The 24128-nt window shown below is 41.2% G+C and overlaps 2 protein-coding genes across 3 annotated transcripts; one reads left to right on the top strand and one right to left on the bottom strand.

The window, feature by feature from the left end:
- The first annotated feature begins 848 nt into the window (after nucleotides 1-848).
- On the top strand, nucleotides 849-11041 carry LOC306838271 (dynein axonemal assembly factor 8). Its single transcript, XM_079366365.1, has 31 exons — nucleotides 849-1045; nucleotides 1159-1260; nucleotides 1373-1495; nucleotides 1585-1701; nucleotides 1783-1885; nucleotides 2004-2115; nucleotides 2187-2405; nucleotides 2500-2748; nucleotides 2833-2974; nucleotides 3079-3255; nucleotides 3353-3493; nucleotides 3599-3796; nucleotides 3885-3992; nucleotides 4077-4221; nucleotides 4328-4607; nucleotides 4830-4912; nucleotides 5051-5205; nucleotides 5397-5523; nucleotides 5629-5742; nucleotides 5829-5993; nucleotides 6083-6367; nucleotides 6458-6508; nucleotides 6659-6822; nucleotides 6904-7075; nucleotides 7383-7477; nucleotides 7567-7681; nucleotides 7959-8176; nucleotides 8276-8361; nucleotides 8458-8530; nucleotides 8692-8827; nucleotides 11028-11041. Exons 1-30 carry the CDS (start codon nucleotides 959-961, stop codon nucleotides 8794-8796), a joined length of 4311 nt encoding a protein of 1436 aa, XP_079222491.1. The 5' UTR covers nucleotides 849-958; the 3' UTR covers nucleotides 8797-8827; nucleotides 11028-11041.
- On the bottom strand, nucleotides 9410-22952 carry unkl (unk like zinc finger). Of its 2 annotated transcripts, XM_079366367.1 has the most exons (16): nucleotides 22854-22952; nucleotides 22010-22219; nucleotides 20007-20183; nucleotides 19411-19544; nucleotides 19183-19318; nucleotides 18986-19103; nucleotides 18781-18865; nucleotides 17897-18063; nucleotides 17433-17621; nucleotides 16522-16572; nucleotides 16170-16347; nucleotides 15989-16078; nucleotides 15649-15885; nucleotides 15113-15300; nucleotides 14762-15019; nucleotides 9410-14562 (listed from the first exon to the last, which is right to left on the bottom strand). In XM_079366367.1, the coding sequence occupies exons 1-16, from the start codon at nucleotides 22916-22918 to the stop codon at nucleotides 14407-14409; spliced, it is 2439 nt and encodes an 812-aa protein (XP_079222493.1). In that variant the 5' UTR covers nucleotides 22919-22952; the 3' UTR covers nucleotides 9410-14406. The 2 variants fall into 2 exon arrangements, with proteins under 2 accessions (XP_079222493.1, XP_079222494.1); XM_079366368.1 differs by lacking the exon at nucleotides 17433-17621.
- Between the last annotated feature and the right edge of the window lie 1176 nt (nucleotides 22953-24128).

The following is a 24128-nucleotide window of genomic DNA, read 5'->3' as shown; positions in this document are numbered from 1 at the left end:
ACTTTAAATGAATGTAGTAGATTTGAAAAATGCTTGGAACAAACCATCACATATGATCCTGCTCAGCTCTACAGAGCTGCAGCTGAGCCATGTTTATATTGACCAGAATCAACCCAACCATTAGGGAAAACATTCCAAAATATTTTTCAGCCGGTACAGAGGACATTAAGTGATTGTAAAAAAAAAAATTAAAAAAAAAATTAAGTGAAATATTCATGTATCCACTAAAATAAAATGTCACTTCCCTTTTTTTAAAGTGGCAGATAAAATATAAAGCAATACCTGATGGTTAATCATTTGTGTGTGTAAAGATTTAACATGCACTGGCACAATTAGGCAACAGGGAATATCTTCTCATGTCATACAAATAAATATCATATATATATATATATATATATATATATAATGTTCCATTTCAAACATGGAAATACACCTTTTTGGAAGCAATGTGTCTTTAACTGTCAAGATTTGTAGTGGTCGAACGAAACAACATTTAACTACTGCAGCTTGTAACTTACTTTGCACAAGTTTTCATTGAACATAATACAGCCGTATTCGGTATTTATTTAGACAGTTCACAGGCACACTTGTGCAGACAACTGAGCTAAACGTACTTTGAGTGTCTTCTTATTTTTCTCTCTTTGGAATAGTAAGAGCAGAAATGACCAAGTGTGTAAACAGAAAAAAAAAAAACTCTTTTTGAGACCCATGTTAAAGTTAGCGGCGATATATCCGACAGCACGTGAAGGGAGCATTGTTGGCGAAGTAGGCCAACACGTGCCTGAAATATGAAAAAAAAAAAAAAAAAAAAAAAAAACGTGCCTGAAATCAGTAGCGTTCCGTTGCCAGGGGTAACAGGGGGTCCTTAGGTATTGAACTGAAGCATAAACAAAAGCGTAACATTAAACATTAAAACAAGTACAATTCTTAGTCAAAGGTTTAGTCTTGACGGGTAAGAATGGACTCAAATCATTCGTCATGTTGGGAATCAATTCTGGAGAGAGTGAGACCACTTATTCCAACCATTGACTCGGATTCTTCTGCGGTATGTTTATCAACCTAAAAGTATTCTATCATTATCATTTTTATAATTATTATTCAGAACAGATCAATAACATGAATGAAAAAATAAAAATAATGGTTCTTTTGACATTACAGTCAGATAATGAAGAGATTGTCACTTTATATCAAAGACCAGCTGGTCTATCCCTGAAGGTCCCTCCTGACTTGAACGGTTTTTCATTGGATGATGACTTTAAGGTAAGTTTATTAAAGTCTCAAGAGTGTTCAATGCTAAATTGGTAATGTTAAGAGCCTGAGAAAGACATTATGATAATTGAAAGGCCTACCTTTGTGTTGTCTTTGTTTGAAGCTGTTGAAGCCTGCAGTACTTACATCCTGGTCAAAAGAGACTTTAAGCCAGCCTGTGGAGTTTGATTATGATGAAATAGTAGAAGATGCGAGTGCAAGAGAGAGGGCGAAACAACATGCTGATGTAATTGTGGGTCATGAAGAATCACAGCCGATGTAAGGGCAGGCATTTCTCCCTCCTATTTGTTCTAATTACTCTATTTCACCATGAAGGCAGACGCTTGGGATGGAGCCACTGCGGAGTGGAAGGAAGAGAGATGTGACGCTTCTCTTGAAGAAAGTGTGGACAGCATCAAATCGAACAAGGGTTTTCCTGTTCTGTCATTCGCGGTGAGTTTGTAATAATGGTGAGAGGTGAAATCTGGGGAATGTGAACACATATATGCTCTAATTGAGTACAACTGATTTCAGAGGCTTGATCGGTTTGATTTAGACCATGTGCTCCAGAATCTGAAAGAGGGTGGGCTGTCCCTTCAACAATACGAGTCAGCTGAACCTGTCAAAACACACGGAAGTTAGTAAATAAAAGACATCTTTTTTTTTTGACCAAACATGAATATGTTTTTGCAGATAAAAGCGAGTGTATCATCTTGTTTTATAGTTTCAAATCGACTCTCCCCTCCTCCTTCCAGATAGGAACAAGGATGAGTGCCAAGAGAAGATAATGGAAAAACTAGTTGCTTTCCTGGGGACTCCATCATCTCAGTCTGCATCACAGCCGGAGAACAGTCAAAAGCCAATGAGGTAATACAAATCACATGGAAGGTGCCGTTAACGATTTATGAGGTGATAATAATTCCCACATTTTCATGCAGTCAGAAAGAGGCTCGGGGCAAATCAACAGAGCGTCAGCAGAGCCAGCTGGAACGTCCGACTGTTTTCATTGACCTGCGTAGCCTTGATCCTTTAATAAAACAACCGAAGCCATCAGACAATCTTTCATCTGGGTTTGAGTCACCAGCCAAGCACAATAATCACCAAGAACCACCTGCAAAGAATCTTGAAGTGCATACTGGATCACAAGCAGGGGGCAGGTAAACACAGTAGATCTTACTTTCGAAGCACGTGTCCTGCTTTTGCATGGTACATTTTGTTTTTAGGTTTGATTTTGTACTTATCTGTTTTAAGGGACATGACTGGCAAGAGTATGTTGCTGCGGACAAGAAGGGAAAAACAAAACGACTGGAGTGTCCATCAAAAGGTGTGTCCAGATTCATCATATTCAGTGCAAAGTGAGGCAGCAGAGCAACCGCACGATAATCTGAAGCCTGTTGAGTTCAACGTAAGTCGTGAGCCGCAAAGTCAGAGGGAAGACAAACAACGGGGTGGCAGACAAACAAATCATGGCAGTAAAATGAACAAACGGAAGCATCAGAGGTTTGTATTTGTCGGCAGTCGTTCTTACACGTTCGCGATAATAAAACATGAGAGGTTTTAACCACAGCTGTGATTTTTTGTTAGTGACCAACAGGGACGACAAATCGGGCAGACTTTAGAACATGAGCACCACTTCATTCTTAAGCAGCTGGAAAAACATCGTCCAACTGCATCTGTGGATCAGAGGCAGCCGGCTGCTGAAAACACTGATACTCTTTATCATTCTGTAAGTGCAAGAAAAGAAGAAAACGTTCAACTCACATTACGGTTCTTATTTACAAACCCCCCCCCCAAAAAAAAAAAAACAGTGATGGAACTTGTGTTTTTCAGGAAGCATCTCATCTACAGCCAGTCAGCACACTGCCAGCAGATATTAAAAGTAAGGTGTGTATGATACTGATAGTCAACCTCTCCAGTCCTGGTGTGGTTGCAGATGGCGATCATCTGTTTCCAGCTGCAACCAAATCACACATCTACAACATTTTGGTGGCCTGGTTTCTGTCTATGGTGAGCTTCTCTTTCCCGTTTTATTCGTGCGTTCCCTTTTTGACGCTCAGTTTTTTGCTTCACCACCACTGAAGGATCCCTTTTCCATGTGTATTAGGTCGGACCAAGCCCGCGTCCCGATGAGGGTGACGCTGGTGCAAAGGTCCCGTTCTGGGTGGCAGGACTTCAGCAGCAGTGGACCGAGGATGGACTGGCTTTGCATGTGTTAGCTGTGGCTCGCCGCTGTTATACGCCAAATGTGAATAGAAATTGAAATGAAAAAAAAAAAAAAAAATATTCTAACCTCTTACATGGCTTCATATTTGTTCATCATTTTTTCTTTTTTTGTTTGTTTGTTTTCTAGAACAAGCAGAGAGACGTCCACCCTCTTTTCTATACCCACGTGTGCAGGTTCCTCTCTGAGACCACCCTCCCTCTTATTGCCCTCTGGCTGCCTCAGCTCCAAATCCTGCTGGACCGAGAATACTACACTCCCACGCATCTGCCCTCTTCCCGTTTAAACTCTTTTATCTCCCCTTCCTCGAAGCGAAAGACACCTTTTGTGAGATAATATCACTGCATGGGATTTCAAGCGCACACCATGATGATGTTGCATTATGTTGACTGTGTTCTCTCCCTGTGTGTTGCAGCTCATAGACAGGACATTTGGTCTAAGCCCGGGGTTTCACTGGCAGACGGTCGAATCTCAAGAGAATGTTTGTAATGGGATAGATTCCAACCTGGAGCTGCACACAGAGGTGAGCATGTTCTCCCTCAGAGGTGTACTACACAGAAGAAGTCCCGAAGTGATGCTGAAGTGGAAAACTACTGATTTATTCTAGGTGTCAGTTGCTCTGGGGTGCAAAGCTTTCTTCCTGGATCCTCTCTTAACACACTACACCCTCCAGCGTGTTCTCAACTCTGGGTTGGATGTGTGCGGTCTGCGGCTCCTTTACTCAGCACAGAAGTTACAGAGTGACAGCGCTGGTAGGACATGATTAATAACTCTTCTCCTTGCCTTGTTATTCTGATGGCTTGGCTTACCTTGTACCAAGTGCTTTTGTTTTTTTTTAAACTCTCCCCCTCTTCATAGGTGCTGAGCCAGTTCTCCAGAGCATTGATGAGATCTGCCATCCTCTTCTCGCCCTGGCTGTTCGAGGCCCTCATGCCCGCTCAGCTTTCAGAGATTTAAGCAGCTCCTTAAATCCACTTAGGTCCACTTCTTTGAACTCTCTCTGCTGGGGGGGGAGTCAAGAAGCTCCTCTCCTGTCCTCCACTCAACTGGCCAGTGAGGTCCACAGAGAGCTGTGCTTTTGGTTTTCGGGGAGACTTGCGGGAAAAAAAGCACAGAAGCACAACGGGCATCTGAAGGGGTTTGTTGTTGAATCTCAAACAAATGCAACCTACCATTTGGAAGAATGATATATTTCTCAATCTCAACTCTTTCCACTTTTTAACTAAATTTGACTAAGAATATAAATAATAAATGCTAAGTCTTGGTTGGTATTTAATTTTAAAAGTTGTTGAATCATTATCCAAAAAGAAAAGTTAAAAAAAAAAAAAAAACTTCCTTCTTCCTCTCCTTTATTTTTCAGAGTCATGCCTGCACACAACAGAGACAAAGGCAGTATGTCTAATTCAAGCCCATCACCCTCTTTTCTGTGCGCTACAACCAAAGGTACCATGACCCAAAACTATCATCATCTCACTGTAACTTTCATCTTCACTGCCTGAAGGGACAGTTCTGTTTTCAGTCAGGATCAAAGATGTTTTCCTTTGAGTGGAGCTGCTAACCCTTCTCTTTCACCCTGTTCAGCTGATTTACTCCTCGTGGTGTCGCCTGTCGTTCCTCCGTGCTGCTACGGCCAAGTTCTGGCTGTGTGTGAGCGCAGAGGGTTCGGCCTCATGGGGCTGCAGAGGCTGCAGCTTCAGAGTCATTGGGCGGATGTGCTCGGACTCAACGATCAGCAGGTAGGAGAAAAATGGAGAATAGAAGAAGGAGAACTTATTAAATCCTAATGAACAATGACTTTTTTTTTTTTTTTTTTACTTACAAATGACTTTCTTTCTAAGTGAGGGAGTTCTTCCAGTAAAGAGAACCGAGATTAGTCTCAGTACTTCTGGGTCATCACAGTGCAAAGATTTTGTGTTTTTCTCTCCAGGCCCTTGTTTTCTGCGCTCCACACAGTGTGATCCTACATCAGAAGGAACAGGAGCTTCCCTCTTACTGCCTGCTGTTAATCCTGAGGAAAGAAAATGCAGTGCACCACAGCATTAGTTTACCAGCAGGTCCATATTGCATCAGAGATTTTGTACACAGAATAAATACTCCTATATCATGTACACACTTTTTTTTAAAAATTTTTTTCAAATGAGGTTTCTGTTTTGTTTCAGCTCTAATGAGAGAAGTGAAGGTACCACAGCTCAGACTGGGTGCTGTTGACACAGTAGGAGCAGACTTGTGCTACCACACTGTACCTTACAGCAGGGAGCTGTTCTGTATATTCGGTAAGCACTTTTTGTTTGTTTACTGTGAGGAACGACATACCCCCCCCCCTTTTTTTTAATCTTCTTGTGTTTATTTTCCGTTTCAGTGAAGCCCATGTGGGCCTCGCCTGATCCTTCCCGTGTGATCCTGTCCTGTCACAAGTGTTCCTCCACCTCTGACACGGAGCAGGTGGTGATTTTGTCCTTGTGTGGGAAGGACATGAGCAAAGGCCTGAGCCTCCTACACAGAGTGCTGGCAGCCGGGCCAAAAGGTGGGTGACGTTCGGAGAACAGTGGGCGCATGTTGGCACAAACAAAACAGAAACACACACACACACAATGTTTTTTGTTTGCTTTGCAGGTTTCGAGCTGCTTGGCCTGAAGTTTCTGCCCGCGTTGACTCGACATCAGGCAAAGGAGCTAACTCCATACGAGGTGGGGGAGCCGCTCTGTCAAGACAGCGTGGACATTCTGACGTCCTCTCCTGTCCTCGTGTGCGCCCTGAGCCGGGCGGAGGCCTTTTCTTCTCTAAAGAAGCATCTGCCACACGGTTACCCCGGTAACCACAGTGTCCTGATGTCAGCCACACCTGAGGTAGCTTTGAGACAAGCGTCAGTCTTCTTCTTTGAGCATGAGATGACTCCTGGTAGGTCGGTTGAGGGGCGCATAAAACTCAGGTATTGAGTATTCAAGACCATCACAGCTGATTCTGATTTCTTTCACTGAATCTCTGCAGACCAAAGCAAACAATCACAGAGCGTTTCTCCCCAATCCTGCAGTACCAAAGGTTTGTAAAACCTCAACCAGGAAGAATCTTGAACATGTTTTTTTTTGTTGTTGTTGTCTTCCAACGTTTTTGTGTTGGAGATTCATACCTGAACATTTCAGTCGTTGAAGATTCCAGAGATTCTCCAGAGACACTCTTTCTTCTGTTTAGATCCACAGAGGCAGCTCACGGTGTGCCTGTTCAAGCCCGGATCCTGGTGTCGTGCTTTGGCTGAAACGGTCCACAAACTCCAGCAGAGTGGTCTCAGGGTGGTGGGCCTGCGTGTGTTCACACTGGGAGAAAGCACCGCAGCCTGTATAGTGCCTGCACAAAATGTAACTGAAAACTTTAAATTGAAAAAAAACTACATGAAAAAAAAAAACTGTTCCTTAGAGTAGTCGTTGTGTTCTGCGTAGGATGCGACAGATATGGAGGCCCAGGTGGAGTACCTGTGCTCTGGCTCCTCATTGGCTCTCTGTCTGGAGGGGGAGGATGCTGTGAAGCGGCTGCTGGATGTGATTCTCCACTTAGACTCATCTCATTGGATGACGTGCTCGGCCGTAGCTCGTTCGTATAATCCAATCTACGGTAGGTGATTTGTCCTGAACACTGTTTAACATTTGAGGACAGAATTTTGATGGTTTTAAACAAACAAAAAAATAAACGTGCACATTGAATTTCATTTTGTTATTGTTTTTTGCTAATATTACTACTAATACTACTAATTATCATTAGCGGTGATACTTCAACTGTCTATTACATTTTCCTGTCTGCCTGCCATTTTAAAGATTTTCCTGCGTGTTCATTGGTTGATTAATGTTAGGCCACTTTATTGTATAAATAAAAATAAGTTGATTAACTGTTTCATTGAAATGGTTCATCATCAACGTTACAGGCTCTGGATCATGTGAGGAAGCCATTCAGGATGTGAAGAAGCTTTTTCCAGAAGGACTCTGCTGTACTGAGAGCGGCACGACGGCACGGCAGAAGGTCTGCTTGTCGCCTTCAGGAGTTAGTGTCACTGAAACACACTTTTCATCTATTAAAAGAAATCCTGCATTTGTGGTTCCTTGTTTCAGATATTCAGCTTGTGCTCAGACCCTGTGGCGTCTGTGGAGCGTGAACGGAGATGCACCCTGGTGCCCGTTTCCAGCGTGCATCTTCCTCTTTCCCTGAAATCAAGACCGAATGAAGGTTTGGACGACCTGTTTGTTTGTTTTTTTTTGTTTTTTTCTTTGGCCTGTTTTCAGATTGCATTTTTGTTGCTATAAAATTCTCAAGTGTGCTCACCTTTCCAAGCATTCTGAAAAGAGTTGCACAAGTGGAATGGGTCCCTTTCAATAACTTAATCATTTGTGACTTTGGCAGGGACTCCTCAAGAGTGGATGTTGGTCTATGACTCAGTTCCAGATGGACTTTGTAAACCAAACAGAAAACAAATGTCCTGTGTTGCTTTGTTTGTTGTCACCAGGGTCCCTGGTACACAGAGCTCACTGGCAGACAACCTGTCTGCTGGTCCCGTTTGATGCTCCGCCCCTCAGCCACAAGCCTTCCCAGCAGCTGGAGCTGCTCGGGCAGCTGCTGAGGTCAGGCTGCTATCTGGTGGCAGGGAGGATGAGTGTACTGGATAGTGAGCAGAAAAAACACATTACCCAGACACTGCAGGTGTCATCAAGAGGAAATGAAAGGGTAAGCAGCCTTTGCATTGATTGGAAAAAATTGACATCCTCAAGAATACAAAGCAATCAGTTGTTAATTGTTCTCTGCTCTCTCTTTTTTTTGTGTGAGATGGCTCAAGTTAAAAAGGCGCCCTGCCTCATCCTGGCTCTGCAAGGGGAGGATGTCGTGACCCGATTGAACCTGCGCCTTGAAAAGTGTGGTAGAGAAAGAAAACTCAAAACTAATGTGCATGCATATAATATTTACAGGTCAATCTATTTTTTTTCTCCTTTGTGCGTATTATGTCGCAGGAGCATCAACAAGGAGAGCGCTTACCTGGATGAAGTGGCCAGAATGATAATATACCCAGAGAATGAGAAAGAGGTCAGAGAAAATGACACGTTGTTACTCCTTCTAAGTTCTTTCATTAGTCCTAACGGATTCATTCTGTTTGTGTTTTAGGCTAACGAGGTATACTGTCATGCTAAGATGTGTTGATTATCAATTATCACCCATACTAATGATTTCCGTTTCTCCTCCTGCAGGCTGAGCAGCTGATCTGCTACCTGTTTGACACCTTGTCTCCCGAGAGCTTTCAGCATATTGTGCCAAAAGGTTCAGCACCTACTAGAAAAAGCAGCAGCCATTAGCATTTTCTTTATGCCTGTAATTAAAACAAAAAAGATTTAAATCGTTCACTTGTTTTAGATTCCTCCTCTCTCGTCCTTTTGGGACGCCATCTTGTCCGGGTACGAGCAGCATTAAGAGCGTCACATGTTGCGTTTGAAGACAAAGAGTATCCACACACATCAGATGAAAAAATTATTTTAATTCTCAAGATGATAAAAAATAACTTTGCGAACTCTGTAAACCATTGCATAACTGTAGTGTTACAATGTATCTCAAGTGTTAACAAACTAGTTCATACACTACAGAACAGATGTGGTACACAATCCTGAATGTAGAAAAAGAAAACATCTAGAATTCTAAGACTTTCACCTAATAGTTTGTGTTCACAACGCAGAGAGAGAGAGAAAAAAAAATCAATATAGCAACAGAATCAGTTCTATGTTTACCAGGAGAGAATGTCCTACTTACTGATACAGCGTCGTCTTCTAGAAATATCTAAACTCACTGACATTCAGTAGATCACTTCATGAAAAGCACTTTCCTCAGACTGAACACATTCTAGATTTCATCCCCGTCTGACCCTGAGAAGAACACATTTCTCCACGTTAGGCTGACAAATAGAAACTTGAGAGCTTGTATTCGTTTCAGTTCTAATAAATGTTTATTGAATAGCAGTTTACAACTTGTAGCTACATCATAATGAATTAACTGCGCTCCATAATATCCAGTGACCTATTCATTGAATATCTAATTTAGAACAATACATTCAATATTTCAGGGCTTCAAAATGTTAAAAGAACATCTTCTAGTGGGAGTCTCTGAAGTGTATGGAACGACTGGCTCCACATTCAGCTGATTAACTCGAGACGACACGCCTTGTACTTAATTTGAACAGCTCTATATATATCATCATCATCATCATACTCGTATACATGTAAAAGATTGCATAAATCTTCAGGCTCCATTTTCATTATATTAAAAACAGAAAGACAACACAACAACTAACAATAATGCAAAATAGATTCCACTATTTCAATGCAGAGCATAATGATACATTTACTACAGTTCATTTACAAAGAGGCTTCCCATTTGGTGCTTTTTTTCCTTGCAAAAAAAAACCAAACAAAAAAAAAAAAAAAAGATTTTGGTGCCAAATGACAAATTGAATTTCAATATTGCTGTTTTTTGTTGTTGTCTGGATAGAATGGCAAATACAGACCGACACAGACAATAATCAGTCATCTCCAACCTTTACTTCCTCTTTCAGGGACTATTGCTGCACATCTCTCTCCGTCTCTTTTTTTTCTCCCTTTTCTGCTTTAGTGGCCCGGGTATTTTAGTCATCACATCATGGTCCATAAGAACACTTTAAGGCACTGGAATTTTGATTTTGAATTTAGCTGATTAGATTTTTGTTGTCTGCTTTGGAGGCAAATTCTCTTGATACCAATCATCATGATGGATTGAAGGCACAGATTGACTCGAGAGCGTAATTGGTCCGTTTTCGAAACGCAACAATTTGAAATGTTAAGAAATACAAGCTGTGCTTACAAATGTCAAAAAAAAAAAAAGCCCACCTTAAATCTGGGCCAGTAGACCAATAGATCGACTAAAGGGCCAACAACAAATGAAAGTTTGAAGGATGTCTGTATCTGCCATTGATGTTTGTCACAATCATTATCTGTCCCCTGTCATCTTACACAAACAAAAAAAACCCAACTCATTTGGACCCCGGCATTTAAAGAAAAACAAAAATGAAAAGTGAGAAACAAAGCACCTTACAGTCACTATAGGTCTAACATAACAGCATATAATGCATAACCATCAGTTTCCAGAGTGATTGAGATTACTGTGGTGAAGTTTATTATGGCCACTTCAGAAGCACTGATGTCATCACCTTTGACAATCCTTCACTGTAGACGACATTTAAACCGACACTGACTCCTCGCTTAAGGTCAGCATGTGCTCGCCAGTATTGCACAAACCTGCCATAAACGTCAATGTATACTGAACACAAAATCAAATATACAAATACACTTCTTTTTTTGTTGTTGTTTTTAAGGATCTGACCCATGCATTTTTGTTCATTTGTTTATTAACTCACGATCGCTAACTTTAGATAGAAAAAAAAAGAAAAAGATGCCATTAATTACTGTTAGTGAACAATGACTAGTTAAGGTACTAGGTGATTACTTGTTCAATCGTTTTGAGCTCTATATACTGAATTTAAACAAAAGGATGAAATGTAATACAAAACAAAAAAACAACGGTACAGGTCTTTGGTAAAACTGCAAAAAAGAATGGGCTCTAGTCCATTGATGATGTGAGCAAAAAGCCACTGGCATAGTCCTGTTTACTCACTTCGAGGACATTCTGTATGTCCCACTGAAGGAAAATATCAAAACAAAACTCTATCCAAAAAAAGAAAAAAGAAAAAACTGGACAGGCCAGCCAGTAACAAAGCTTTTGGACTTTGCTCCGAGCTGCCATTTTTAACTGTATGCACTTGCTTCACACGCGCAGGCTGATCAGTCCTGCACCATCGCGATTCTTTCAATTCTCTCCAAGGGCAACTTTTCCCTTTAGAATACACTTTTATTTATTTGGACAAACTGTAGGAACACCACTTTGGTTTGCTTTTTTTGTTTGTTTTTTTCTCGATTATCACACCAGACATCATTCATTGAATTGGCTTCACAGGCAAAAAAAACTAAATATACCAAAAGGATCCTGTGAAATTAGCTGCACTTTACACTGTACTCCAGTGTATGGAGGGGCGGCGGGGGGAGAGCCAACACAAATACATTTAACTTCAATTTTTAAAAAAAAGAAAAGAAAAAGAAAGGGGACAATGACAGCAGTACAGGCCTGTGACATCATTCTAAGTGGTATACAAAAGAAGTGAGGTTGATTTACAGATGAAGAATTCAATCCGATAAAATCAGTCAAATTGGATGCAGTAGGTGATTTTTGTTAAAATCGGATCACGACTTTCAAACAGCAACATTAAGAAGAAACCACATTATACCTTTCCCCAGCAGCAGCGAAGCTTGCAGAAGTTATTAGCCTTTACACTAAATATAACTTAATACAAATATTCTGGCAGTGAGACACAGTGCAAACTTTTTTTTTTTTTTTCCTTTTTCTGTAGCTGGTTTTATATATCGCAATGACATGCAATACCATTAGGATGTAGCCTGCCTTTTAATGCTGTATTATAATCAAGAAAATGCTAAAAATACCATGAATCATTTTTCTGGAGATTTTCCTCTGAGTTGCTTAGTTGTCATGTATGTGAATGTAAACAATGCGTTTCCCCATATTGGATAAGTAGCAAAAAGGTGTACCTGGAGACACGTGATTATTCGATCCATTTGTTGAAAGCAAAGAGTTTTCAAACACAGTAGAAGGTCTTTCCGATGAGACGGCGAACCGAGGCCAAACAAAAAAAATGCGAACGCCGACGCAACATCGGACTAACGAGTTAACTACGGAATTCTTCATTCACTGCAGATGTGTTCATGTTAACTGAAATGTTTATTAAAAAAAAAGCATTTTATATGTTGCTATACAAATTCATTTGTCCTATGTTTGCATACTCCCAAACATGAAATTGAAAAAAACTATTCTTAAAGACTGAAGCTGCACCAAAGAGCACCACGACCAAGGAATGAGTGGATGTGGGGTGTGTGTGTGTGTGTGTGTGTCTGTGTGTGAGAGAGAGTGTGTGTGGGCTGGTGGGGGGGGGGTTAAAGTCTGCACACAGGCACTGACAAATGTTTGTTTACAACGATCTTCAGCAGAATTACTTTATGGGATCGGGCCAAATATACTGGCAAATATTTAGATATCTATATGTATGTACAAATGGTCATAAACATGTCAACGCTTCGGCAAAGTTGAACAGACATGAAACCTGTGCACGAGCTTCAACTTGTTGTTTTTGCTCGGACGATTCTACACGTGACCTTCTCGACTAAGGCAAGGCACTTTAGAGGTCGAGGCCGATATGTTCTCGACGAGGCCGAGAGGCTAGATTCCTACAAAAAAAAAAAAAAAAAAAAATCACCAGTTCAGGCTTTTTTCTTTTTTTTTTTTCCTTAAGCAAATATAATACATGCTTCTCTAAATGACAAGGCTATAGAAATCTCTAGAAAACAAAAGGAACTGATTGAATAACAGCCTGAACATGTCGCATGTGCCTTCACTGATATTACAGCTGCTGGTTATGCCTTCAAATGCATTTTGAGTTAGCACTTATTTGATTAGAATTGTTATAAATCTAACTATGAAAGTAGAAACTATGAAGTACTTTTCTATGAAATCTTAATCTGGAGAACCATGCCGTGATTGAACAATTAGGAAATATTCTAAAGATGTTTCACAGTAGACACAAAAGCTTCAGATATTAGCTTATATAGAAAAAAAAACAAATACTTATAAATCTAAAACAAAAGAAAGATACCTACGAAGCAGCTCAAAGCAAATATCTATATACCCTTTAACAAAATCCCAGGTCAACAAAGTGCTTTAGTTAGAAATACAAATTCTTCAGAAAGTTTCATTTGATGCATCACAGGTTGCTTTTTTTCGTTTGTTTTTTTAAGAAGAAGGAAATGATGGGCGCAAGCAATCATCTAATCTTCAGAAGGAACACAGCAACATCGTGTGTCCTTTCTTATTCCCATGGACTGCTCCGTTTCAGCTCATTTACTCATTTTATGTGCATCAACACCAGAGGATGGTTTAATGGCAGTCATTGGTACCTCACAGCACCCACTACATTTTCACGGTGAGGTCATTTAAATCCAGATCCCAAACTACAACGGCTTTAGCGTTTAGGTATTGTGGCTGCACATCTGGAATTGTGTCAGATTCGTTTTTATCCCTATTTGGATATTTGTAGTTTCATTGTTTCTGTTTGGAGGTAAATGGGCCGCACGACGACTTCCCTTCATAGTAACACAGAGAACACTGTGTTGAACTCACCTCATCTGCTCTGGGTGGAATTCAAGTGCCTTTATTTAGCAAAGAAGTTTGAATTTTAGGGGACCGTATTATTTTGTAAGTGCAGTCACACACGCGGGGAAGAACTACAACGTGACAGTCAAAACTTTGTACTCGCTGTCTGAAATATTTGTACAGGTTCCTAAAGTAGATTTGGAGTTTGGAGTTTTTTTTTTGGGGGGGGGGGGAAAGCACCGCTGCATGATGCGTTCACTCCGGATTTGTTTCACGATGATGCTTGAACACATCGTGAATCTCTGTTGTGGAAATTGGCGGAATCATGATTGAAGATTGAAAAATACAAACATTTCATATTCTAGTTGGAATGGACTTGTTGTGCAGAAAGAAAGAAAAAAAGTCAGCTACCTGGTTGACCCGAGGCCACGCTCGCATAAAATGAGCAAAAAAAAAAAAACAACAGAGAAAAGAAACGAGAATCTCCTGTACATACGTCTAATTCCAAATACTATGTGTTCTGTCAGTAAAATATCTCAATCATTTTAAATCAGTGTGAAACAGACGCTGCTCTTTAGAAAATGTAATATCTATTAGTAGTTGTTTTTTTTGTTGCTTTTTTTTTTCAAAGGGCTAAATGTTTAAATAGTACCTCGAGTAATTCTACATCACCACTTCAATAATTTGGTTCTACAGTAGGGACACTCTGTTCTACTAGGCGCACAGTTCTCACATAGTACATAATGTTGGCAAGGCTGCAGAACAATGCAACGATCATGCTTTTGGCAAACTATACATTTCTTTGACTGAAGCGTATATATTACCTGTTGGGGGAGAAAAGAACGAGTATCAGCTGCAGCTTTAGGGACACACAGTTCATGCAGACTTGTTCAGATATGCATGCTTGATATGAAGCGTAGATCTGAATGATAGCCTGATAAACCTCTTTTCTTTTCTTCAATCTAAAACTAGGTACAGTATATGCTACTGGTGAAATGCTGGATGTGATCTAGTCTTTCTTACCCCGTCTATAAGGTCTAGGTCATTACGCAGCTGACTCTGGATGGAGTGAAGCTTTGACAAGGGGAGCTGCTCCAGCTCTCCGTAGCTACGTAGCAGAGGCGCTCCGGGCGTGCGACAAAGCGCGTCAAAGTCCCCTTGGAGCTCTTTCAACTTGCGATCCGTTTCCTCCCATTTCTGCTCGGCCAGCTGACGCTCTGCCTCGGCCGTTTTTGCCTGTTCCTTCGCTTCGTGAGCTTCCTTCTGGCAAGCCTCACAGGCCTGGAACAAGGTGGAATAAAGTGGTCAGTGGCACACACACACACGATTACAGTGAGCGATGTACTGAGGAGAGAATTCATTCATAAAACGGACCTGTTTGACCTGATGCCAGGCCTCCTCCCACTGTTTGATCTTTCTCTTGGCCTCGTCCAGCTCTCTGAAAAGCCGGGCTAGATCAGCGCTGCCGCTTGCCGAGGTTAGGCTGCTGAAAACTGGCGATGGACTCGGAGAAAAGCTGCCACTTACAAAGTCCCAAATGCTGCAAGCTCCTCCATTCAAACCTACAGCAGGCGTGTGGTGCACGCGAGAAAAGGACCGAGCATAAGTTGTTGCACAACCTTCCTTCATCAACTCTTTGACAGTTTCCTCAACTGATGGTCTTTAAAGAAAGTTTTGTAGCTTTTTTTTTAGCTGCACCGTTAGCTTAGCAGCTGCTTCTAGAACTGGGTGAACATGAATCTATCTGAATACAGCGGATGTGGAAATGCTCAAAGACGCATATAAACAGGGTATAAATGTAGGAAGTCAAACATTAAAAGGCGTCAGTGACACAGAAGACAGAGACTAAAATATGTGTTCACAAGCTTTCCGGCCCACAAGGAGACAAAACACTGACGCTGTAAGCTTACCCAAAGAGTTCTGGGAAGACGAGGTGGTTGTTCCCAGGAGGCCGTGCTCTTGCTTGGTTAACATATTTGAAGGTTGATTTTGCTGCGATATCGTCCCAGACAGCAGGGACTGCGACAGAGACTGGGAGAGGGAGCTGAGCGGGGAGGTGGAGAGCGACGACGAGGAATTAAAAGAGGATGACCGAGCCAAGGAGCCAGGAATGTTAACAGGAGCAGATCCGGCCAGCACCCTTTGACCTGTGGGGGACAGAGTTGTTATTATTATTATTGTTTTTAATATGCACAGGATGATGGTTAATGATCAACTCGTCAAAGAACTTTGAGTCTAACATCCACTTACTTGCCAATCCTACACAGTTATCTTGCTCCTCTAGCTCCTTATCAAGAGATGCAACGTTGATGTCACTAAAGTTGAGGTCTAGAGCAGAACCTGAAAAAAAACACATCCGTCTCTCATTTAATAACAAAAGGACGGAGGCGACATACTGAACAGGTTAACAGTGAACTTGAAATACAGTTACCAATGACAGACTCCACTGTGGTGCTCCCTGGGTAGAAAGGAGTGGCTTTTGCATTCATTGTTGATAAGGTGGTGGGTGAAGAGCTATCTGAGCCAATACTTGAAGCCAAGCTGGATGTTATACTGGAGGTAAAGCTTGATGCCAAAGGGTTTACCGCAGAGAATACAGTGTTATGCATCTGGGGGGGAAAAAAAAAAGGACAGAGGAGGGGTTGATTTCATTCCTAATGTAAGTGCAGTTTAGATTTCTGTTTTAATTAAATAAAAAAATATATAATATATAATAAAATATAATATAATAAAATATAATATATATTATGTATATAAAATATATAATATATAGTAAGCAGTACCTGTTTGTCTTGGTCCATCAATTTCTGATCCATCTGCCCCTTATTCTTTATCTATTATGGTTAAATAACAGAAAAAACGTCAATCACAAAACTATAATTTTCCAGAAAGCTGATTCGATGACAGTGCGCTTCATTACCATTAAGTTTCCCTTACAGAGCTAACTGTGACATTTTTTTTGGGACTTTTGACACATTTATTTCTTAAAGGTCACACATTATTCTCCTGTTCAACAACTTAAAGTAATTCTCTGTTAAGTTTCTAGCTAAAAACCCTGTATTCGATCGCGCCATATAAACGCCTCTGTATCAACCCTGCTCTGAACAAGCCGTTTCTGTGACTGTAGCTTTAAATACAAATGAGCTGCGTTTGACCACGCCCCTGTAAAAGGGCTTGGGTGGTTCGGGCTTTCTTGCACCATGTCTAATGTGTTTACAGCGAGAAGGCAGACGCAGAGAGGCAGAACAAACACCTCGTGTGGGAGTGTTGCCCACCTTGGGCGGGGGTTACTGCCTTTTGTGATGTCACAAAGGGAAAATCCCTGAACGGCCCATTTCAGCTCAGATTTTGGAGCAAAAACACGTAGGAGATGATGGATTTTTCTCATCATGGACGTGTTTGTAAGGGAGTAAGGGACACATAATGTTCGAAAAAACATGGTTAAGTGTATTTAGCATAATACGTGACCTTTAATTTGACCCCCAACCCGCCCTGCCACTAGTAGCTGTAGGAATGATTGATAGAAAAAAAAGTAGCTTGAAGTGATCAAATAAAAACGGTGTGGCAAATAATGAGTGACAAATCAACAAAACCATGAATCAAAAAAAAAAAAAAAATGACAGTGATCCACTGATGCCTCAGTTGTCTATGTGTCATATTTTACTTTTTAAATCAAAGCTAAGCAGAGCAGTACCTGATCCTCACGTTCAAAGCCCGGAGCTCTAGGATAGTTAGACGTCAGAGATGAGGCACTGGAAGTGGTGGACTCTGAACATAAACTACTGTTAGTTAAGGATTTGGGCCTGCAGATGGAGCCAACTGTGGATAACAAACTGTCGCTTCCTGAGCTTGACGTTACAGTTGAGCTATTAGAACATGAAACCTGAGAAAGAGAGGTGCATGTGATCTTAATGATGGTCTGGGAAATGACAAAGAAAGCCTCCATTCTTTAAAAATGACGTAGTCATGAAACGTTAAATAGGCAAAGGAAATAGTAACAATGACAAAACAAAGAAGAAAAAACATGATTGAACTTTAAAAAAAAAGAGCAAATCACTAACATATGTGATGATAGCTGAAAAATGACATACAGTAGATATGCATCTGCTAAGGTAAAGCACCGAACATCTGAATGCCTGATGAACTTAAGAAACCTACACTTCCTACTTGTCCGTTGCTACTGGTTGCATTGTTGGTGGAGTTGCCTCCACTGTTCCACTCGCTGACTGGACACTCTGAATACTGCTGAGAGCCCAGCTGGGACTGTGAACTGGACTGTATCACTGTTAGCAATGAGCTCATGGTCTCTTCTGTAGAGGGAATTCCTGAAAGCATAAACATTCAAATCCGGTCTTTAGAAAGAGAGCACACACACACACAAAAAAGAGATCGACAAACACCTGCGGACATCAACCGGTTTAGATCAATCAGGATGTTTACAGTATAAATGTTTTCATTAAAGCTGAACAGTGAGCACCCGTGTCCTCTCACGGCTTTAGCTGGCACTCAGATTCAGACTGCTTCCCACAGGTTCTTCTTGTTGCTAGGCTACAAGAGTTGTCTTTAACACAACCCTTGATAACTTTGAGTTAGGTGGGTTCTCTGGGCATCCTAAATTGTTTCCTGGAAAAAGAAATAAGTCTGGGGGAAAGAGATAAACCATGCTAGGAAAAAGGATACTTTACTCGTCTGTCATTGGTGGTAACAAGAGTTGAACTCAGAAGTTGTGCCCCTTCTTGGTTTTGATTGGTCAGAGGGGGAGAAGTGACATTGGTGCGTCATACAAGTTGAACTATTTGCGTGGGGCTGAAATGCCATGGGAGCATTTACGTGCTTAGGATGCTTAGCACTGAAAACACTGAGCTGTGTTGGTTTTGTGAAGATAAAGAAGTTACCAGCAGGAAAACAAATCCCATAAATGGACACGGGCACAAGTGTGGTTATGAGATATTGAATCCGAAAAGAAAAAAAAAAACTGGAAAACATCTCAACTCTACCTCTTAAGCACAGAGAGAGGACATTCAAATAAAACTTTCACTTACTTTCTACATGTGCAAACGCACAAAACGGCCCTCTGGGACAGTATCCAGTTTGTCGCATGTCATTGCATTTGGTAGATTTGTAGATCTAAAAGAGATCAGTATTGTGACTGTCAGCGGTGGTACACAGTATAAAGAAACTTAGAGTATTTCATATTACAGTTACTGAGGCTGTTGTTGTACAAATACAACAACAAGACTTCCTCACCTCTGGGTGAAATTGCTGTTCGGTGCGCGAGTGACAATACTGGCAACTGTCTCCACTGTCACACTTTGAGGGCTCGCCCCATTCGTCCCCGTGTTTCACATTAGGACAGGGAGTGGACCTGCATTCACAAAAGGCAACAACCTTTAACTCGCCGCCATCACACCGACTTCCTGATTTTGTGTCAGGTCAAACCTTACCTGTATTTGAACTTCCTTGGATTTCGCCTCCGATCTCTGCTGTTGTGGTAGTGGGGGCATGCGTAGCCCTGTCTGCATAGTCGTGGCGGCTTGGTGCACTGCTCTGTTTTATAGTTGGCTAAAACAAAGTTGGTGTCTGCAAAAAAAACAAACAAATGCAGAGTCATTTGAGACGTGTTCTTTTGCACTAGATGAGCACAATAGCACTGTGGGGTGGGAGGAACTCACCTTGCCACCGGGGGTCTTCTGTGAGAGTTTTCTCAATCATAGCTTGGCTGGCTAATACGCCGGGCTGCAGATCAGGAATGCCCTCCCCAGATCCCAACTGTCCATTTTGAAGAGCCTCTTGTGCTTGAATCTCCCTGTGAAGAAAACAAATACTGCACGTGTTACCCTCTGAAGGAGGACTTAGCGAAGGCTGTATTGTTGTCAGAGGGTTTTTTTTTTTAAAGGCCGATGACACCGTAAGGTCACTTTACAATGAAATTCAGTAGATATATTACGCATCGCTCCTTTAATGTCACTTCTTTCTACTATCTAGAGTCATCTGATTTCACCCAGGCTTCAGGCTTTACAGCAGCACAGAGCTCCAAAGTAGAAATATTCATCTGGTACCAGTTTGTGATGTTTTCATATTTTGAAGCGAGCACTTCAAATCAAGTTACAAACCAACCTGTGGAACTACTTCTGGATTAAAGCCCTCCGATAAAGGCATTCTGCTTGACACTCAGTCTATATTTGCTGTTTTACGCGCCTTTGTGAGTCTTGTGAGTTGAAAAACTTGGCAGGGAAAACGAGAGTCCACTATTTGCTTTGCACGTCACCTGATATCATAGACTGGAGGTCGGAGATCATGTGGCCCGTGAGCAAAAGCACAGTGGAGGCCATTCTTCACACAATGCCCTCGAGCATCGGTCTCATGGATACAAGTGCCGGTCTTGTAGTAGCGGAGATGGTACTTGCGCTCCGTGTCACCAGTGGTCCGGTGTAAATAAGGGCAGCTGAGGAAGAGAGTGCACAACGGTTGAACATTCCATCAGTTGATCTAAGTCTCACTATCATGAGAATACAGAACAAGCCTAAACCTATCAAAATAAAACCTCTAAATATCAAATACAAACAAATAAAAGGATAAAGATAATATGTTTTAAATTGTCTGATCTTCTTTGAGGGTTCAGGATAAAATTGCAAGATACATCTTTAAAATGCCAATTGAAGCAGTGTGTTTTGTATTTGGTGGCGGTAGTGAGCATGAGTCAGTGTAAATCATTAATCCACAAACATCATTATAAAAGCATAAAGATTACTGATGAAAGTACAGAATCCTGCAGCTGCACACGTTCGCATTCATTAATAATGTGCCGCTTTGAATCCTGGGCCGACACCACAAGCAACGCCCCGACAAATGTATGGCCAATAATCTGCTGTAAAAGACACCCCCCCCCGTCTTGAGTAGCAACAGTTGCTATAGCAACACATAAGGTCGTACAAAAATAGCAGCAATTGGCAGAGGAGGTACTGTAAGGATTACAGTCGTTCAATTTCGACTGATATAATAATGAGATTTTTTCTTTTTTTTTTTAGTTCTATGTAGGGCTCAATTAAATGCTGTGGCATTTCTGAGTCAGAAAGAGACGCTGCAGTCTTCATACGCCGCCTCCTTTTAGGATCGCTCTAATCTAGTTTTCTGTGTGACTACACAGTTTAATGTGAACGAAAAATATGGACTCTTTAAAGCCGTACGCCTGAATCAAAAGGTTTCTCCCCCTTTGATTAAGGACGACAACCGACACTGTTGCCAATTATTGAGCTTCTTTTGTCACTTAAAAGAATCACACAAACAAACTGATATCTTGATTCAGGGGCGGTACGGAGAACAGACATTCAGTAAATGATTGCCGGATGACTGATGCTAAAGATCACATGGGGTGAGTGGCAAAAAATAACTGCATCACTCATTAAAAGCTGGCGGGTGCAGAGGTAAAATATGTCAGTCCTGTGTGTGGCTTAACCACATAAAGGACAAGTTCAAACACAAATGTGTGTGTGTGTGTGTGTGTGCGTGCGTGTGTGTGTGTGTGTGTGCACCACAAAGAGAAGACCATGCAAGAAGAAAAAAGGCCTTAGTGTGCCTGTAAAGTCAGACTTTTTAAGATTGAGGCGGGAAAAAAAGTGAACCACTTCCGATTGAGGAATTAAAGAACAAACAGCCTCTTCCACTGTCAACAAAGAAACTGGGACATAACATTTGTCTTCATGATGCACACTTAATCATTCTCCACAGGATTAGAAATGTGTCACAACCAAACAAAAGCACACAATGCTTAATGATTTAAAACGCTCATGTTCTAACAGCAAACAGTCGTTAACAATATGCATTATTCACGACACAAGTTACTTTATATTAATCTGCAAGAACATTCCCCAACATGCACAATCAAAACACATGCTACAGTTAGCCCACAGTCCCTCCTCTGTCAGTATGACAGGGCAGTTTGTTTCATTCAGTGAAATACTTTAGGAAGCAATAAACACTGCATACCTCAACCAAGGCCACATCACAAAAGGTGTTCACAATGACGACACACCACATACACAATCTATTTAAGTGCAGCCACAGACAAGATAATAGAACATCACATTTCTTGATGAACTGAGCTTTTAGTTGTGTTTGTGATATTTGTGGCATTCAAGTTCACAATCGGTGTCACTGAGCTACAGAGGTCCTCATTCACAACATGTCAACAAAACATTAGTCAGCAGCTCTGCAGCTGCATCATGACACACTGACTGGATGAGGATGTCAGCGGCTAAGACAAGGACTTACTCATCTCCATCGGGGCAGATGCCTGTTGTCTCGTCGTATTTCGTGCAGTAAACGTCGGGGCTGTAGTTAAAAGTCCCGTCTCTTCTCCTTATGGGTCGCCTCCGCCGCTGGTTGAGAAAATGCCAATGAAAGCACGTAAAGGGTCTGTGCTGCGTACACTTGTGCTGGAGGAACAACGGGCACTGCTCGGTCCTGAACTCCTTCAAGTATCTAAAACAACGAAGAAAAACGAGAACACTGAGTGAAGACACCGGGTTTTCAAATAACTTTTAACGAGGACATAAGTTAAATGAACGGAGAAAGTTGTGATACATTAAGGTGTCGTGTTTTGCTGCTGGTATATTTTGGGTCACTAACGCTCACAGCTCGATATTCACAGAGCGAAGTACGTCACTTTTCGACGTAACACTTGTTGAAAGTCAGTGAGCGTACGTGTATAAATGTGCGTAGCAAGGGGGAACTCAAAATAAGGCCGTGCTATTTACAAGCAGACTGGATAGTGGCTAATCGTTTAGCAGAGCCAGTTGACGGCATTACATTCAAACAATTATTCAAAGCAACGTTTAAACTCTATAAAACCAACCCACACGATACCATTAATAACTGGCTTATCAGTAAATCGGTAAAGAATATCGAGTTTCCCACACTGAGGCTGATGTGTTTATCGTTCAGTCGCTGTTTGCTATGTAACGTTAGGTAGTCACAAAGCCAGGAAAAGCACCATGTTTTAACACACGCACAAGAGTTGAGGAATGCACACATTGTAAACGCCCGTAGCTGCGTGTGCACGTCATATTTTCGGCAACCGGCTACGATGTTGTTTCTCTGCAGAAGCTTTACTCACGTATAGTGGGTAGGTTTCTCGGTTTGAGGGGACGCATTGGCCGCCGTTTTCGAAACCGACGGCATTTTCAGTCAAAACAATGAATTGCGCATGCGCCGGATCTGTGCATGCACGTCCGCCTGCACGCCAGAGCAATGTAAACACTTGATGTAGGGGGGGCGCTGTGGAGCCGACTTATCCTGTTCTGTTTTTCACCACACTTTCTGTCACACGTAGGTTGTTTTTATTGTAAATTATGTAGGCATTATCAAGATAAATTCCCCTCCATTTTTCAATACAGGATTTAATTATCCATCTTTTTTGTCTGATGTGAAAATATGACAGAGTTTGTTAGGTTTTTGACAAATTCTACGAATAAACGCTGCTCATAAATTTATGATTATTATATTATATGATCAATAAACATTTGTTTTCTTGTTTGTTTGATTGCCAAAAACCTAAATCAATATCTCTTTGAGTTATAATGTTGTTTTTCATGGTTTTTCATAGTTCGTTGTTTCATGGCCTATATCCCAGAAATCCATTATTTTCCTCCAAATTAACTTTATAAATGTGTGTTTACATTTTTGGTGCTCACAATCAAACATTTGTCTTAAAATTGCCTTAAATATAAAATATTGGTCAACTGGATTTTGCTTGTCTCATAAATTGTGCAGCATGTTCAGATATCTGGGAAGCTAATCTGTTCAATCTAACCCCTTTTTCCTGTACGGGCTTTCAATTTACAAATGCAATTAAATGTCTAATCCATTATGTAGCTGCAAAGGTCCACTGAGTGCAGTGCCTTGTTTTTATGCATGGACCCCAGACCGTCCAGTTATAATTACTTCGGTAGGCACCACCCCAACTCATTTTACAGAAGGCAGTGTCCAGAGTCATCTTAGCTCTGTTTAATGCATATTTTAAGTAGCTCAAGCACGTTGCAGATTTTTAGATTTGGGGCTTCACACCCAATATCTCACCTGTCATGTGCATAAACGTTCAAGTTTAAGTCAATTAAAAAAAACAATTACAGCTCAAATAAAGGAAATGAATATACCAGTAATAAGCTACTCAAGTTTATCTTAATGTTATCTGATAAAACAGCTCTAAAAAGAAGTTGCTGTTGTTTTGGAACGGTGTTGATTTAACCTATTGTGCACGAGGTTGTGCTCCCCAATGGATAAATTAAAATTAATTCATTAAATTTAATTCAGTGTAATCCAGTCAAAGTTTTGAAATGAAAGCAAGGGCTAAATGTCACACCCTTTTTCCCCATCTGTGACGTCAGTAACC

The sequence above is a fragment of the Symphodus melops genome (genome assembly GCF_947650265.1).
Source record: "Symphodus melops genome assembly, chromosome: 17".
Lineage (NCBI taxonomy): Eukaryota > Metazoa > Chordata > Actinopteri > Labriformes > Labridae > Symphodus > Symphodus melops.
Note: the sequence above shows the minus strand (reverse complement) of the source record. Positions and strands in the feature narration are given on the sequence as shown.

Bases quoted from the DNA above. Each gene is read 5' to 3' on its own strand.
- unkl (XM_079366367.1), bottom strand. From the start codon at position 22,918: ATGCCGTCGGTTTCGAAAACGGCGGCCAATGCGTCCCCTCAAACCGAG. The intron at 17,622-17,896 runs GTAGGTTTCTTA...TCTCTTTCTCAG, and splicing joins GCAACGGACAAGTAGGAAGT to GTTTCATGTTCTAATAGCTC. The intron at 15,301-15,648 runs GTAAGCTTACAG...CGCCTGCTGTAG, and splicing joins GTCTTCCCAGAACTCTTTGG to GTTTGAATGGAGGAGCTTGC.
- LOC306838271 (XM_079366365.1), top strand. From the start codon at position 959: ATGGACTCAAATCATTCGTCATGTTGGGAATCAATTCTGGAGAGAGTG. The intron at 1,046-1,158 runs GTATGTTTATCA...TTGACATTACAG, and splicing joins TTGACTCGGATTCTTCTGCG to TCAGATAATGAAGAGATTGT. The intron at 5,994-6,082 runs GTGGGTGACGTT...TTTGCTTTGCAG, and splicing joins GCTGGCAGCCGGGCCAAAAG to GTTTCGAGCTGCTTGGCCTG.